Raw genomic sequence first — 18,339 nt, 5'->3', positions numbered from 1 at the left:
ATCAGTCTGTGATTCAGATATTTTAAGCCAGCAGAGAAGGCCTTGCAGGCTCTGAAAATACGAAATTGGTTAATTCCCATACTCAGCATGCAACAAAAATATTAGCTATAAATTACAAAGGATAATCAAAATGATTACATATATTTTTGAATTGGTGAAGGGTTGTACAAACAGCAGCAGGTGCAGCCCAACTCAGGAAAAACCTCCAATCAGTGTTAGATGTGCTACGAACAGTTCTCAATCAGCACCATCAGCCAATCTTCAATTGGAATATTTATCATTAACTAAATTGTACTCCAAACACAGACATTATTGAAAAATATTTTTGTTTGTTATTTTTATTATGTTGTAGTTATTTTATTCAAGTTATATTAGTTATTTTTATTTCAGCAATTAACTAAGATAAAATGTATTTTCCGTCACTGTAATATCTTTAGGAATTGATGCAGTTTCTTCAACCACTGTAGTTTCTTATATGTTGAAAGTCATTCGCGGTATTCCTCTTTCATCTGCTTTAAACAACAGAGAAAAGTGGTCGGAATTTCACGACTGACCATGTTTTGTGTTTGTTATTTTACTTTATGTTAACAGGTTTTGTTAGTGGAGACGGACAACGTGGTTAACCAGGAGTCGGGCCGTCTCAATGGCGGACGGCAACCTGGTTAACGGGATGAAGTGGGCCCACTTAGAGAAGCGGTCCACCACAGCGAGGACGACTGACTTACCACGGGAAGGGGGAAGGCCCGTGACGAAATCCAGGGACATAAGGGACCAAGGTCGGGAGGGGACTGCCAGTGGCTGGAGAAGTCCCGCTGGGGGCTGGTGAGAGACCTTCCCACAGGCGCAGGCCGGGCATGCCTTTACGTAGTCAGCAATTTCCGTCCTGAGCTCCGGCCACCAGAACCGCTGGGCTACAAGGTGGATTGTCCTGTTGACTCCAGGGTGAAAGGCGACCCTGGAGGCGTGTCCCCTGTGCGGCACCTCAGCGTGCAGTGCGGGGGGGACGAATAGTCGATCCACCAGACACCCCTTCAGAGCCTGGTTACCAGCTTGCGCCTCCTGAACCTTCTTCTCCACATCCCACTTCAGAGCGCCCAGGATGTGTTGCGTCGGCAGGATGCTGGTAGCAACTTCCTCCCTCTCTGCCGGCTCATGGATGTGTGACAGGGCGTCCGGTTTGGTGTTTTGAGAACAGGGGCAGTAGGCGAGGGTGAATTTTAAGCGGGTCAGGAACAATGCCCACTGAGCCTGGCGTGAATACAGTCTCTTGGCGGACCAGATGGCCGCCAGGTTCTTGTGATCAGTGAACACCGTGAAGGGATGTTTCGCCCCCTCGAGCCAGTGTCTCCACTCCTGCAGGGCCAGGATGACCGACAGCAGTTCCCGTTTTCCCATGTCGCAATTGGCCTCCGCGGGGCTTAGACGACGGGAGAAAAAGGCGCACAGGTGGAGCTTCTGGTCAATTGGGGAGCGCTGCGATAATACCGCCCCCACCGCGGACTCCGATGCGGCCACCTCTACCGCGAACGCGTGGTCCGGGTCGGGTAGGCATAATACTTGGGGGCTGTTAAACGCACCCTCACCTTCGGGTGTCCACCTAAACGGTACCTTGGTGGAAGTGAGACGGGTTAGAGGTAGTGCCTTCTGACTATACTCGCATATAAAACGGCGGTAGAAGTTGGCAAACCCTAAAAATCGCTGGAGTTGTTTGTGCGTGTTGGGGGTTGGCCAATCTACCGCCGCTTTGGTCTTGACGGGATCGGCCCGAAGTTGCCCCTGCTCCTCGATGAACCCTAGGAAAGACATAGAACGCAGGTGAAACTTGCACTTCTCTGCCTTCACGTAGTTTTGCAGGACTCATCGAATGTTCTTCTGCGGATTTGGAAAAAAATCAAAATGTCGTCCAAATAAACAAACACAAAAACATTGAAGAAGTCTCTGAGCACATTATTGATAAGACTTTGAAATACGGCGGGGGCGTTGGTAAGTCCGAACGGCATCACCATGTGTTCAAAATGCCCCAAGGGAGTTTTGAATGCAGTCTTCCATTAGTCCCCTTCTCTGATGCGAACTAGATTGTAGGCGCTACGCAAGTCCAGCTTGGTGAACATTGTGACGGATTGGTGTAGTGGTGCGAAGGCCGAATCCATGAGGGGGAGCGGGTACTTGTTGCGGATGGTGATGTCGTTCAGACCCTGGTAATCGTCACACGGGCGCAGGGTCTTGTCCTTCTTTTCGATGGAAAAGAACCCCGCGCCGAGCGGAGAACGCGAGGGTCGAATAAGTCCCACCGTGAGGGAGATGTCAATGTAGAAGGCACATTAGTGAATGGAAATCAGGTGTGCGAGCCGGAGGAACGGGGAGGGGCGCGCACCTGATGCCAATCAGGATGTGACAGTGCCCCCCCCTCTACGGACGCCCCCTGGCGGCCCACCCGGTTTGGAGGGATGAGCCGAGTGGAACGCTCGGGTGAGTGATGGGTCGAGGATCCAGGAGCCGGGGCCCCACTGACGTTCTTCCGGCCCGTAGCCCTCCCAGTCGCCCCTGCCCATTCGCCGCGAGTCCAATATCTCCCGCACAGTGTATACAGGGTTGCCGTCCACCATCCACGTAGGCGGGTGGGGTGAACGGGCGCCGAGGCTAGGGAGCTGGTTGCCACAGCCTTGAGGAAAGACACGTGGAATACCGGGTGGACTTTCATCGTGGGGGACAGCCGGAACCTGACCGAGACCGGGCTGAGGATGGCCTCGATGGGGAAGGGACGCGCGAAGCGTGGGCCTAATTTGGCCGACGTCTCGGCCATCCAGAAATCCCTCGTGGACAGCCACACCTCCTGCCCAACCTGGTAGTCTGGTGCCTGGGGGCGACGACGATCCGCTATGCGCTGGTTCCGGGACGTCATGCGCGACAGGGCGGCTCTGGTCTGCTTCCACACCCGATGGGGGTGTGAGGAGATGTTGAATGGACAGGACCTCTACATGGCCCTCCTGGGTGGGGAATAGCGGAGGCTGATAACCACAGGCGTTTCCATACCCTGGACACGGACTGCGGTACCCGGTCCGACACAATGTCCACCGGAATCCCGTGGAGACGGACAACGTGGTTAACCAGGAGTTGGGCCGTCTCAATGGCGGACGGCAACCTGGTTAACGGGATGAAGTGGGCCCACTTAGAGAAGCGGTCCACCACAGCGAGGACGACTGACTTGCCACGGGAAGGGGGAAGGCCCGTGACGAAATCCAGGGACATAAGGGACCAAGGTCGGGAGGGGACTGCCAGTGGCTGGAGAAGTCCCGCTGGGGGCTGGTGAGAGACCTTCCCACAGGCGCAGGCCGGGCATGCCTTTACGTAGTCAGCAATTTCCGTCCTGAGCTCCGGCCACCAGAACCGCTGGGCTACAAGGTGGATTGTCCTGTTGACTCCAGGGTGAAAGGCGACCCTGGAGGCGTGTCCCCTGTGCGGCACCTCAGCGTGCAGTGCGGGGGGGACGAATAGTCGATCCACCAGACACCCCTTCAGAGCCTGGTTACCAGCTTGCGCCTCCTGAACCTTCTTCTCCACATCCCACCTCAGAGCGCCCAGGATGTGTTGCGTCGGCAGGATGCTGGTAGCAACTTCCTCCCTCTCTGCCGGCTCATGGATGTGTGACAGGGCGTCCGGTTTGGTGTTTTGAGAACTGGGGCAGTAGGCGAGGGTGAATTTGAAGCGGGTCAGGAACAATGCCCACTGAGCCTGGCGTGAATACAGTCTCTTGGCGGACCAGATGGCCGCCAGGTTCTTGTGATCAGTGAACACCGTGAAGGGATGTTTCGCCCCCTCGAGCCAGTGTCTCCACTCCTGCAGGGCCAGGATGACCGAAAGCAGTTCCCGGTTTCCCATGTCGTAATTGGCCTCCGCGGGGCTTAGACGACGGGAGAAAAAGGGGCACAGGTGGAGCTTCTGGTCAATTGGGGAGCGCTGCGATAATACCGCCCCCACCGCGGACTCCGATGCGGCCACCTCTACCGCGAACGCGTGGTCCGGGTCGGGTAGGCATAATACTAGGGGACTGTTAAACGCACCCTCACCTTCGGGTGTCCACCTAAAAGGTACCTTGGTGGAAGTGAGACGGGTTAGAGGTAGTGCCTTCTGACTATAATCGCATATAAAACGGCGGTAAAGTTGGCAAACCCTAAAAATCGCTGGAGTTGTTTGTGCGTGTTGGGGGTTGGCCAATCTACCGCCGCTTTGGTCTTGACGGGATCGGCCCGAAGTTGCCCCTGCTCCTCGATGAACCCTAGGAAAGACATAGAACGCAGGTGAAACTTGCACTTCTCTGCCTTCACGTAGTTTTGCAGGACTCATCGAATGTTCTTCTGCGGATTTGGAAAAAAATCAAAATGTCGTCCAAATAAACAAACACAAAAACATTGAAGAAGTCTCTGAGCACATTGTTGATAAGACTTTGAAATACGGCGGGGGCGTTGGTAAGTCCGAACGGCATCACCATGTGTTCAAAATGCCCCAAGGGAGTTTTGAATGCAGTCTTCCATTAGTCCCCTTCTCTGATGCGAACTAGATCGTAGGCGCTACGCAAGTCCAGCTTGGTGAACATTGTGACGGATTGGAGTAGTGGTGCGAAGGCCGAATCCATGAGGGGGAGCGGGTACTTGTTGCGGATGGTGATGTCGTTCAGACCCTGGTAATCGTCACACGGGCGCAGGGTCTTGTCCTTCTTTTCGATGGAAAAGAACCCCGCGCCGAGCGGAGAACGCGAGGGTCGAATAAGTCCCACCGTGAGGGAGATGTCAATGTAGAAGGCACATTAGTGAATGGAAATCAGGTGTGCGAGCTGGAGGAACAGGTGGGGTAGGGGCGCGCACCTGACAACAATCCAGATGTGACACGCGCAGCGGCTGACAGAGCACTAACTCTGCCGGAGCGGCCTTAAGGTCTTCTTTTGGGGCCGAACGTAACCCGAGCAGGACCCAGTTACCGTCCGACAGCGCGGCCCGTAGCGCGGCTTTAAGTGACCGGTGGAAACGTTCACACACCCAGGGGTCGGGAACCTATGGCTTGCCAGCCATATATGGCTCTTTTGATGATTGCATATGGCTCACCGATAAAACTAAATACATATTCTTGCTTTTTTCGCCATTCATTTCCCGTTGGGGCTGCAGTTGGCGGAAAGCGCCATTTTGATTGGATGACACTGACCTAGATTGGCCGAAAGCGCCATTTTGATTGGAAGATACCGGCCGTCATGTTGAAACAGGTAAACGCCCCTTTAAATGAGCCCAACACGTGCACTTCAGCTTGAATGCACCGGAGCATTAGCCTTTGAGGAGAGAAAATGTTCTGATTCTAATTTGCAATGAAACAATACCATCGATGCCAGTCGAACGTCAGTGACATTTTAACAAGCCCCATGTTAACGTTAACATCGACATACTTCTGCGAGAAGTATATTGCAGATAGCAAGGGTGGAAGCTTATGAGCCGTGTGCAGGCTAGCTAGCAGTAACTTCGCCTCTGGACCGGCAAATTGAATTGCATTCCGATCGTTTGCCTGGATTTTTATCAATCACGAGGAACGGAAAACCATTCATGTTAACAGTGAGTACTATCACAAAGTTATTTTAAATAATACATTCTGATATTTTGTAAAAAAGTGGCCGTGCGTGTGTGTGTGTGTGTGTGTGCGCGCGCATGCACGCGCACATTTGTATGTCCGCGCGCGCGTGCGTGCGTGTGGCTCTCACTGAAAAATATTTCAAAATATTTTACTTTTATGGCTCTCTTAGTCAAAAAGGTTCCCGACCCCTGCCCTAACCGTTAGCCTGCGGGTGGTAGGCCATAGTGCGGTGTACCTGCACACCCAAGGACCGCGCCATCGCCGACCAGAGCTCGGACACAAACTGGGGGCCCCGGTCTGAAGTGATGTCGGATAGCGTGCCGAAACGCTTGACCCAGGATGAAATGCGCGGGCTATATCTGCCAAGGTCGTGGAGGACATGGGGACTGCTTCCGACCACCTAGTGGTCCGATCGACCATAGTGAGGAGATGCGTGCAACCCTGCGAAGGAGGAAGGGGCTCGACCACATCCACATGGAGGTGGTCAAATCGCTTGGCCGGAATTGGAAAAGTTTCCAGGTTTGCCAGGGTGTGCCGTTGAACTTGGGCCACTGGCGTCTTTTCGTAACCCAGGCCAGACAAACTTGGCCCCAAGTAGTTTGACTGATGCCCGGATGCCAGGGTGTGAAAGGGAATGAATAGAATCAAAAATTTGCCGATGCCACTACTGCGGAACCATGGGCCGAGTGCGACCCGTAGACACATCGCAGAGGAGAGCGGGACAAGGATGTCATCGAGATAGACAAATACAAAATCAAGGCCTCGCAAGACTTAGTCCATCAGACTTTGAAAGGTCTGTGCCACCCCCTTCAGGCCAAAAGGCACGCGGAGAAATTCAAAGAGGCCAAAGAGGCTAATCACCGCAGTTTTTGGCACATCCTCTGCCCGTACTGGCACCTGGTGATAACCGTGAACTTTAGAAAAGTGCACAGCGCCGACCAAAAGTGCGGAAAAATCTTGGATGTGCGGGATGGGGTAACGGTCATATGTGATTATGTTATTAATCAGACGAAAATCACCGCATGGCCGCCACGAACTGTCACTTTTGGGCACCATGTGTAATGGTAAGGCCCATGGGCTGTTGGAACGCCTCACGATGCCCAAGCGCTCCATCGTCACGAACTCTCCTTTCACCATTGTCAAGTTTGCCGCGTCGAGGCGACGAGCACGGGCAAAAACTTGCGGGCCAACCGTGGGAATGAAATGCTCTACCCCATGTTTCGTACCGGAATTGGAAAAGGCGGGAGTAGTTAACGACGGAAAATCGGTCAGCAGACGTTTGTAAACATTACCTGTCGTTAAATAATTTGCGTATGTTAACGCTCCGAGCCCTCCTGCCTCACACGGGAAAGTCGCGAACGATATGGCATCGATCAAATGACGGCAACTTGCCTAATTCTTTAATGATTAATTTTTAGCAATGGGTGGAACTTGATTTCTTACCACTCTGAAACGAACCGTCACTTTTGGGCACCATGTGTAATGGTAAGGCCCACAGGCTGTTGGAACACCTCACTATGCCCAAGCGCTCCATCGTCACGAACTCTCCTTTCGCCATTGCCAAGTTTGCCGCGTCGATGCGACGAGCACGGGCAAAAACTGGCTGGCCAACCGTGGGAATGAAATGCTCTACCCCATGTTTCATACCGGAATTGGAAAAGGCGGGAGTAGTTAACGACGGAAAATCGGTCAGCAGACGTTCGTGAACATTACCTGTCGTTAAATAATTTGCGTGTGTTAACGCTCCGAGCCCTCCAGCCTCACACGGGAAAGTCGCGAACGATATGGCATCGATCAAATGACGGCAACTTGCCTAATTCTTCAATGGTTAATTTTTAGTAATTGGTGGAACTTGATTTCTTACCACTCTGAAACGACCTCGAGCCCGCTCCTGTGAGGCAATTTCTCGTAATTCCACCAATCATGGGGTCTTCACGGTTTATCCAATTATAAATTGAAAAAATGCTAAATCAACAATTTTGGCTAAACTAAAATTATACTTTTTCTCAGGAAATCTCATGAGACCAAAAGGGATAAGAAATCGACCAGGCAGAGAGCTAACTCGTCGAACAGAGAAATTTTCCCCCTCGGAGCCTGAGGTCTGTGCCGTTGGACACATCTCGCCCGCTAGCTCTCAGATCCTCAGAATCTCTCCGTAGCGGAGCCCGAAGGCTCGCTGAACGCACCCTTTCTCCTTCTCTCGGTTTGGCAAGCATCCCCTTTTTATATTCTTGGTCACATATTCTAGAATGTTCTATTCCGTCCCCATCTAGTCATCCAATCAAAGGAGTACAGTTCAAGCCAGGACACAGGGGCGATTCTCTTCGGGGAGGTTAAGTCCGGTCATGTCAGGACATGTCAAGACACGTTGCTCAATCCTTTTCTGGTTTGAACAGGTTGAAGGGACCTCGCGTCCCAGGCAATGCTGACTCGCATCCTGTAAGCTGATTCAGACTCCCGATGACAGACAATTTCTTCTTTAAGCGTTTTGCAGCTGGTTATAATGTAGTATATGCATTTGCATGTTGCTTGCGTATTCTCCCGTTTAAACTTTATCTTTTGTGACACATCATATGACATTACTGAGAGAAAGCAATGATCATAAGGCAATATTTTTCACTCAAAGCGGTTACACAGCATTGCTCAAGCATTAGATTAGTATATGTTCCTCTTTTTGTTGTCTCACAACGACTGGCTAAAAAGAGGAAGTATGAATGAAGAAAAGTACCGCTTTCTCTTTTAAAAACACTTTTACACATGGTCAATTTCTTGTTAGTTGTCGAATTCCTTAATTATCTTTGTATGACTTTTTATACTGCATTAACTTTGGCATGCTTTATTCTGCTGATGCTTTTTCCATATTTTAGTTAAACATGACTCGGGTTTTGTTGAGCTGGCTTCAGGCTGCATTAGAATCCCTATGTCCCCCTCTAGTGGTCGAATTGGGATTTTGCACCAGGACTTAAACGATCCAATTTCATTTCCTTGATTTTGGGCGTCATCTCCTGCCTGACGAGGCGGGTTACCTTGACAGGGGGGAAAAAGAATCCGCCCTTATCCGAACTTAACAGCGACAGCATTTTGTCCATGAGATCCACTGCTGTTCCGTCGCCGAGGGAAGGGAAAGAAGCCTGTCTGCTCTCTCAGAGGCAGATAACGTGAACAGTCTGATCAGCAGGTGTTCGAGCGCCGCATATTTATCGCTCTGTGGAGGTGAGCGTAAGAGCGGCAGCACACAACGAGTAGTCTGCTCGTTGAGAGACGCCACGACCAGATAATATTTCAGCTAATCTGTCGTGATGCCTCGTAGGTGGAAAAGGGCTTCCACATGCTGGAACCACAAAGCCGGATCGCTGTGCCAGAACTCGGGCAGTCTCGCGGCTGAGTAGGCGCTGTGAGTCGCAGCGTTGGTCGTGACGACATGGCCATGGAAGATACGACTTCGTCAGTTGACAAGAACATTTTAAACGTCGGGGTCACCAGTGTAGCCGTTGAGGAAGGAGCACACACGACTGAACGTAGACACGTGTTTATTCCAAAGGCTAACAAGTGGATCTCCTCGAACAAAGAAAATGCAGTGAAATAGTATATCTAACATAAACCCGCCCCTTCCTGTGCACCTGCTGGGTGAGAAGCCTGGTCCTAGTGCCCGCCACAGCAAAGTCATTTCGTCTCACTTTACATCGCTATCCCTATCGTGCATTCCTTCGTTGCGTCGAACCGCCCCTTTCTTTATGCTTTTCAAGTGGACACCAGCACCGCCACACAACTAGACCAATCAAATGCCGCTTTAACAGAAAAAAGACAACGTGGGGTGTGAGACCCAATAACAAATCGACTTCAAGATCGCTCACGTTTGACATATCACAAGCAGCAATAGCTGATCAACTTGAACTTTCCATCTGGAGGGCAGTGAAGTCCCGCTGCAGACTATTGTAAAATGTCAATTTTGGAGTTGTTTGGGTGGAGAGATGATGCGTGCGAGCCGACACTTTCAGTCTCCTAGAGTGCCTGCTTGTATGAATTGTTTTTGTGTGTGATGCGCAAAGCAACGCAAACTACCACAACCAATCGAGCCAGAATACAATCTTGCAAAAGTGACCCTTGAGTTTTAACACACTGAGTTTTTATATCATTAAATGCGTGCAAAAAAAACATCCGTCCAAATGATGTTTTGAAATCATGCAATATCATAAAACGTTGCGATTGATTTTAATCGTCTTTGATTTACAAGATTTACACCCCACCGACTTGTGCAAATTATGATTTTTTTTTGCGCCATGAAAACACACAACTCCTCGTGGTGAAAAACGGGGGCTCCGAAACGTCATCAGCAGTGATTGAGGAGACTGTCCGCTGCTTGGCAACCACACGCTGAACCTTCCTGGTCGTGGACTGAAGTCAGGATCGTCTTCTTTGCCGACAAAAGCGGGGGGTAAAACAAATCATGTGAGAATATTTTTCCAAGTGTACAACGTGAGTTTTTTCTTCTTGGGTTTTTAGTCGTAAAGTGAGCCAGCATGTCGGACGACGACGAAGGTGCGCCTTCCTTTCTTGACGACGAAAGAGTAAAGTTTGTCGAAGAGAAAGTGTGTAAATTCCTAAAAACGCAGCCTCAAACGTGGGTTGAAGTTGCTGCAAGTCAAGACTTCCAAACACAATTGGTAGACCTTTTTGAAAAACACACTACTGTTTATTTCTCTTCGACAAAGTCAGGTAGCCTGGACGCTACCAATGAGGTATGCTTTTGACGAATAGTTTACAGTAATGACTAGCATAGCATTTGTGCTTGCCAAAATAAATTATGTTGAAGCTCTCATCTTTTTTGAATCTTTCAAACATAGACCCCGTGTTTTGTCCGAAATAAGATCATTTACATCACAAAGAAGCGACCAGCCCTCGTCCATTCAGAAAACTATAAGAAGATTCTGCTATTTGGTGTCCTGGCTCCATGTCCAGTCCTGCAATTATCAATCATAGTTGAACAGGTGATGTCCACAATATCCCCATAATTTTCTTAAGAATAAAAGCAAAAAATGCTTAGTTATTTATCTCGTTCATTTTTACTTGGCTTGTGTTCTTCCAAGATATGTACCCCACTGCTGTCAAACAGTCTCAACCAGCACACATGGCCACTACTCTTGTCTGAGGACATTACTCGAAATGCACAAAGGATATGCAATAAAACATCAGTTGTGCGAAGGCGTGCTTTAGGAGAATCTGTCCTCGCTGTTCCACCAGACACGGATTGGATGCAAAATGTAGCCACCAGTTTTAAAATGTAAGAGTACACAAATGTTATCAAGATAGGTTGATGGTGCAGCAGTACATTTCATGCTTGTATTTACAGTACGTATTTATTTTACCCAAATATATGGTAGCTATGACAGGGCACTGGCTCACAACATTGAAACCCAGGTGAGCAACTGGACCAATCAGATTCAGAGACTGTTGAAGGAGGATTCATCAGACATACTTCTGACTGGCAATAATCCTGGGCCTGTTGCAGAGCTGGGGTTCTGGGCTTCCAGGAAGTGCAATATTCACAGCATATATCAACAGGCATGCAACAATGAAATTGTCATCTTTATTTTCATCACCTGGAATTCCTTGCTATAGAATGTGCTTTTTCCTGTTTAGCTTCAGAGTCCTATTATCCAAAAGATGGCAGAGATGTTGGAGATGATGAAAAGCAGCTACCATCCTGTCATAAAGACACTGATTGGAAATGTATTTGATGGTAAGGTTTATTTTTTCGGCCCAAAAGCCCGAAACACATATATATATATATATATATATATATATATATATATATATATATATATATATATATATATATATATATATATATATATATATATATATATATATATATTGCCTTTAAAAAAATACTTTGCCTTTCAAATCTGTTCAATGTACTGCCCTCCTGTAGTTTTTAATGTTGCCATTAATTGAATTTTTAATTGTTTTATGTTTAAGTCTCTTAATATTTTTTTTAACTCTGTACAGCAGTTTGTACACAGCTGTGGATATTTCTAAAGTCAAAATAAGATTGAAATGAATTAAGATAAGATGGCATTTAAAATTCAATCTGCACACGTTGAATCATTTGGATCAGTATTTAGAACTGCCTTGGCCAAGCACTTATGTGGGTCAAGGTGAAAACGTGAGATATAATGCCTCCAGATACCACTTTCAATAGAATGCGGTTGACTACAGCTTTGAAAAAGACCACATAGCCACCAACTAACTAAAAAAAGTAAGGATCTTTTTTTTTTTTTCGTGTGCCATGCCTGGATTTGGAGCGCACTATTTTCATTTCCAGCACATGTTTACTGCAAAGAGATGTTTAATACTGCCCATAGGTGGAGCTTTCTTTCTTTTGGTATTTTACGACATTTTGCACAGGTACAGTTGGGCGTAATTAGATTTTTATGGTGTTGTGGAATGGAATGTCGCCTGTAACTGGCGTCGGCCAGTCATAGTGCCATATCTTATTTGTATTAAAATCAGAGTAGTCAGAGCATGGTATGCCGTGCTTGACATTGTAGAAATGGAAATACACTTGCTGGGGTTTGTGCATGATGTTGGCGGGTAAACGGCAAGCCCTCCCTTGCGCATAATATAGTCTGCTGCACATGTGACAGTGGAGACCTTTTCAGTTTCACCCACGACTGCATTTGTATGTGACCTACAACAGTGTGCAAGGATTTGCTATGATTCCAATTCATTTAATGAATTGATTCCTACAATGACTCAGAGGGATTGTCGCATGTTTCTTGTCACATCGATGAATGAAATTGACATCCACCAAACAAGTTTGCAGAGTGCCAAATCTGTCTGTCTGTGCCAGTTCCAACCACCAGCATCGTATTACACCAATTGCGCCACACAATGGGCCTCCTTTAAACCTTCGCTGTTGTGTTTACAGTATGAAAATGCCTTAATTTGGGTGTCTTATGTGAGAACAAGTTTTACTGTTTAAAATTAGTGTTTGTGATCAAGTTTTTTTTAAATGCAAGTCTACTCAATGTTCTAAATGTATGGTTAATTTGGAATCTAGCATCTTCAAACAATTGTTTACCCTTGAAATTTTCCCAGGAGAAGAATCATTTTAACTAAAATAGTGACGTCTCTCAACAGCACTCCAAGAAGCAGAAGACATTGACCTCCATCTACAGCCACTGTGTGTTCATCTTTCTCAAATGGAAAATCAAAATTTCCCAGATGTTGAAACCTCCATACCCACATTGTTTCACCTGTTATTCCTGATCTGGACAAGCTGCCAACCATATCAAAGCCCAACACGAATTGCCGTCTTACTTCAGCAGCTCTGCAATCTGTTCATTCAACAGGTATGGCTCGTGATTTTACCAGTGTAGTCATTGTGTTTGTATTATAAAGGGTCAGTGATATTCCGATCAAGGTTTTAAGCTCCCTACCGTTACCAATTTTCCATGATTGTGATTTGCCGAGATATATTCCCATCACGTGGATTTAGTATAAAAATTTCATTTTCAGAGCTATAACTTTGGATTTACTCAAACGATTGGTCAAATTAAAAAAAGAACATTGGTTGAATGCATATCTTTTTATTACTCAAAAACTACATAGATTAAGAAATGTCAGAATGAAGGGAAGAATGTAATATTCCCAAAGTAAAAGCAGCTGTTTTCAGATGACACATTTAGCACAAACATCATCACGACGCTCATATATTCCAATTAGAAGGAAACCAAATTATCAGGAGTTAAATTTCATTTTATTACATAGTGGTGGTATACTGCTGTTGACAATCTTGCTCGAGTGACACAAAAAAAATATTAAGTTATAGTAATTAATATACTACTTCTTCCTCTCCTTTTCTCATCCTTCCATAACTTTGGTCTGTGAAATGTGATTTTCTCCACTGCGAGATGAATAAAGGCTAATCCAATCCAATCATTAAACATTGTAGAAGAAAAATAAGTGCCTCTCGTAGCATTTAGGTTTTCAACCACAGTTTCTCTCCCTGAACACTCAGTGGCACCCATCTAACTTTGAAGAAGAAATGTGAAGCGACATCATGTGATGTTTTTGTTACACCCTACAAAATGTGTATAATCTATGAGAAGGTTTCTTCAGCCGTCATCTGTACTTTTTTGAAGGTGTCGGACGTTTCGCCTCCTATCCAAGAGGCTTCGTCAGCGAACTAAAGTCTTACTGGTCGTATCTGCCCTATTTATATATCCCTAATGTCCAGACATGGCGGCGCTGGACACAGCTATGATAGGTCCCTACTCTCAGGTTGGGGGAGCAGAGGATCACTCCCTGTGGCCCCACTGATTGTTCCTACATTCCTGACTAATGACTGGCCTGTTTGCCCCACTCCCTCCGGTATCACCTCATCCGCATTACGAATGTTGCCTCACCTGTGTTGCCGAAGCAGGCTATTGTAGGAACGATCCAAATTGAACCTCACCCCACCAGACCGGTTTAATGAAGGATTTAGTTGTTTTATGAGATTCGCTTGTTTTACTCCCCTTTCAAACCATCAATGTTCTTTTGCTAAGATTTTAACCTCATTGTCGTCAAATGAGTGGTTGCTAGCTTTTAGGTGCAAATCTACTGCCGATTGAGGCCCACTAGTATTATCCCTGCGATGTTGATAAAGTATTGTTTTGAGAATTTGTTGAGTCTCCCCAATGTACTGCTCTTTACAATTTTCATTCTTACAATGTATCGAATAAACTACATTACTTTGTTTTTCATTTGGCAGCCTATCTTTTGGATGCATTAATTTTTGCCTTAACATGTTTGTTTATCGGTTTGAAATAAGTAGGAATTTTGTGTTTCCAAAGGACTCTGTAGTTTTTCCAGAAACTCCTGCAATGTAAGGTACTGCTACTCCTCTCCTTTTTGTATCTTAAGAATTTTTGGTTTCATTCCCTATTCTTTCTTTCTGACATTTGTTGAATGACCACTGAGGGTACCCACAGTTAGTGAGTACTCTCCTGATATGTTTTGACTCCTTTTCTCTACCTTCAATGCTTGTTGGTATTAGTTTAGCCCTATGCTGGAGGGTTCTGATAACTCCTAGTTTGTGTTGTAAAGGGTGGTTAGAATCAAAAAGTAAGTATTGGTCAGTATGCGTAGCCTTCCTAAAGACTTCTGTTTTTAGCGCTCTGTCCTCTTTTATTATTACTTTACAATCCAAAAAGGCGAGTTGGTTCTCTTTAATGTCCTTGCGAGTAAATTTAATGTTGATGTCTACCGAGTTAAGGTGAACTGTGAAGGATTTAATTTCTTGTTTTTTTTAATTATGACGAAAGTATCGTCCACATATCTAAACCAGTGTCTAGGTTTTGTCCCCGGGAAGGATGTGAGGGCCTGTTTCTCCATCTCTTCCATGTACAGATTAGCCACTATGGGTGAAACTGGTGAGCCCATAGCACAACCATGAATTTGTTTGTAAAATTTCTCCCTAAATTGAAAATATGTAGTATTAAGGCAGATTTCCAATAATTGGCAGATGTGATCCGGTTTAAGTTTGGTTCTTTCATGCGTCCGCCAGCAGTCTCGTCCTCACCACTGAGACTGCTGCTGGGGTTGGGACAGATGTAAAGAGAGAAGTCACATCGTATGATGCCAAAGTTTCCTCAGGTTGCAATATAAGGTCTTTCATCCTCTCTACAAACCCTGTGGTGTTCTCTATGTGATATTCTGTGTTACCAACCAACGGAGCTAAGATAGTTTTTAAATATTTAGCTACATTGTATGTAGAGGAGTCAATGCTACAAACAATGGGTCTGAGGGGGAACCCTTCTTTATGTATTTTTGGCAGGCCATAGAAATTTGGCGTGGCCTCTCCCGGGTATAATCTAGAATACATCTGTTTGTCTATATGTTTTCCTTTCTCTAACTTTTGGAGACAGTCTATCATTTCTTTCTTGTATCTATTGGAAGGGTCCCTTTTTAGTTGCTCATAAGTGTTCGAATCACTGATTAACCTATTTATATTGTCTTCATAATCCAATTGTTGAGAAGCACTGTGCATCTGCCCTTGTCTGCTGGCAAAATAGTAATATTTTTGTCTTTTTGTAGAGTAGTTAACGCCTTTCTCTCTTCTAATGTTATGTTGGACGGAGGTAGTTTGGCACTACTGAGAAGGGCTGATATTTTAATGCGTAGATCATCTGCCTCTGCATACGAAGGTTTCTTATTTTTAATAGCCGATTCAGTAGCTGTGATGTAATCTATTGTAGGTATTGTTCTATGAGTTACTGAATAATTCAAACCTTTGGTTAGTACAGCCTTTTCTGTCTCTGAAAGATCTCTATCTGACTAATTTTTGATCCAATTCTCCCTTGAAATCTGCTCTTTCCTAATTTTTTCGCGTGTTTAAAAGTAATTTTTGAAATTTACCCTTTTGTCTCTCTTTGGTTTTGCTGTGGTGTGTCATGTATCCGGATTTAGTAAATTCACACACTTCCTGATAGATTTTGTGGGTAAGTTTAGTTTGTAATCATTGATAATAAGTTTCTATTTCTGACTGTTTGTTTTTTATCTCTATGTTAAGTCTCCTAATTCGCAAATTTAGAATTTTCCTAGTATAATTTTGTTGCATTTTATCGGCTAAGTATCCGGATTCCAGGGGTGCTTGCTTGAAGCATTTAGGAATTAACCGGCTCTGTCTACATCTAAGAATGAATCTGAGGTGGTTCTTTAAGTCAGCTAATTTAAAGGTGGCCTTTTCTAAGTTACGTACCAGCAGAAGGATGTCTCTCCCAAAGTTGGCAGCAATACGTCTGTGTAAGCTCTCAGTCGTACAGGAGTGGTCCATCGATGAGAAGGTTTCTTCAGCCGTCATCTGTACTGGACCACTCCTGTACGACTGAGAGCTTACACAGACATAAACATGTGTATAAATAAACATATGAAGGATGATTGAGATGATTGAAGCTATCAAACTTGAATCAAAAAGAACCCATAGCATTCTAAATTTTCCAATGTTTTTCATGAGTTTGACTTTTTTATCAATGGCAAAACTTTTTTTATCAACACAAAGCATACATCCTTGATTTGTTTCTTTTGTATTTACGATGCCAATGAACAGACACCAGAAACAGTGCAGAGCCACGTCATACGATCTCTGCACTGAGTGTGCCCCGATACATTTAATTCAAATTTGATAGACTTTAATCCTCATCATATGTGTGCTACGGTTACAAGTACTAGTTGAATGTGTCTCGATTAAATCATAACCTTTATCACTTAAAAAGTAAAATAAATGAAAGAAAACCTGAAGTTAATTTTTGTGTGTGGAATAATCACATCAATGACATTTCATTGATGTCATTGCCCATACATTGTGCACTGTCCGTAAAAAAAGAATAGAATGTCTGTACTAGTTTTCTTAAGATAGAGACAAGAAATGCAATCCATAGAAAACACTTGGGCAAAAAATGGCACCCCCTTACCACACCATTGATATAAACATCGGCTCTTTCAATGATTCACCAATCATGCATTTTTTTTCCACAAATACCGTATTACGGTATTATAAGTCACTGATACATTGGAGGATCTCTATTATGTGCAAAAATTGCATTGCTGATGTAAATCATGAGTTTGACTTGAACATTTACAGGTGTATTATTTTATCTCACAGGCATGTGCATATTTGTCTACTAAGTTATTACTGCTGGAAGACCCAGAGGAAGGTCTACACATGTTGAAGATTGTGCTAAAACTCTTCCGGTGTTTCGAAAAGTGTTACAAGAGCCAGAGGGAGAGGTTGGCAAGCCACGCAAAACATGCACCCTGGGATTTCCCATGTGTCATCATTTTTGCGCGTTTCAAAAATTTCCTTAACCGCATGCTACAACTTGAGGTGAGGAGAAAACTTGGACAGTATGTTTCATGTTGGCTTTTAGTATACTAACCAACCCTTTCCATATTACAGGACATTTTTGAAATAATGCTTGAATACAAAAGATTGGAAAAACTTGAATTTGGTGGGCCTAAAGGCAAACTCTATAATGAGCAGGCTGCTCAGATGTACACAGAGTTCACTGAGCACTGCCTGTTCTTAAGACACAGTGATCACAGCCCTCTTGACTGCAACTCCCAGGTGAACTTTTCTTGGAGAGCATGATTCCAGCATGACATACAAAGTGCAGTTCTTTTGACTTCAAGATGGCGCCGCAAGAGTGGCTGCCTTTCCAGCAGCTCATGTATTTTGTTTTTCTACTTTCATTCCTTTCATAACTTTGCTGCTGTGAAATGTAAATTTCTCCACTGCGAGACTAATAAAGGCAAACCCAATCCATATATTGTTTTCACACTATGACATTACATGTTGTTGCTACAGGGTTTTGAGGAGGAATACAGGAGTTTCAAAATCAAGATTGTGGACTTTGAATGCCAATTTGCCACCCTGCTCTGCTCAGTCTTTCACGATTGCACAGGGCTTGAAGCAGTATTTAAAGTAAGAGAATGCCGCTGTACCAAATATGATGTATCAAACTTGTTCAGGTGGCTCAACCACTGCATGTGACAGCAGACATTCACGGCATCACCTCCCGTTCTTGTCTTTAGTTGTTAACAATTGTTGGACCTTTCCTTGAGAGAGAGCATGTTCGACAAATATTTAGTCCCAACATTCCTCTCCTGCTGGAACACTTTCAAGATGAGCTGGAAAAATGTAAATTGTTCTTTAAGTCACAACTCAATGAGGTAAGTGGC

The 18,339-nt window shown here is 45.3% G+C and overlaps 1 protein-coding gene and 1 long non-coding RNA gene across 2 annotated transcripts; both read left to right on the top strand.

The window, feature by feature from the left end:
- The first annotated feature begins 9,908 nt into the window (after positions 1-9,908).
- On the top strand, positions 9,909-10,774 carry LOC148896540 (uncharacterized). Its single transcript, XR_016115232.1, has 3 exons — positions 9,909-10,352; positions 10,458-10,601; positions 10,701-10,774. It is a non-coding gene; the product is annotated as an uncharacterized LOC148896540 (long non-coding RNA).
- Positions 10,775-12,755: 1,981 nt separating this feature from the next.
- On the top strand, positions 12,756-18,192 carry LOC148896539 (dynein axonemal heavy chain 11-like; the record flags this gene model as incomplete). Its single annotated transcript, XM_088998445.1, has 5 exons — positions 12,756-12,968; positions 17,264-17,485; positions 17,558-17,725; positions 17,966-18,082; positions 18,130-18,192. Coding segments are annotated over 5 exons (783 nt in total), but the record flags the coding sequence as incomplete, so codon positions are not given.
- Positions 18,193-18,339: the final 147 nt, after the last annotated feature.

This window comes from Hippocampus bargibanti, linkage group LG06, assembly GCF_051943395.1.
Source record: "Hippocampus bargibanti isolate YZ-2025 linkage group LG06, ASM5194339v1, whole genome shotgun sequence".
Taxonomy (NCBI): Eukaryota; Metazoa; Chordata; class Actinopteri; order Syngnathiformes; family Syngnathidae; genus Hippocampus; species Hippocampus bargibanti.
The sequence above is the reverse complement of the archived record's forward strand: the minus strand, read 5'-3'. Positions and strand labels throughout refer to the sequence as shown.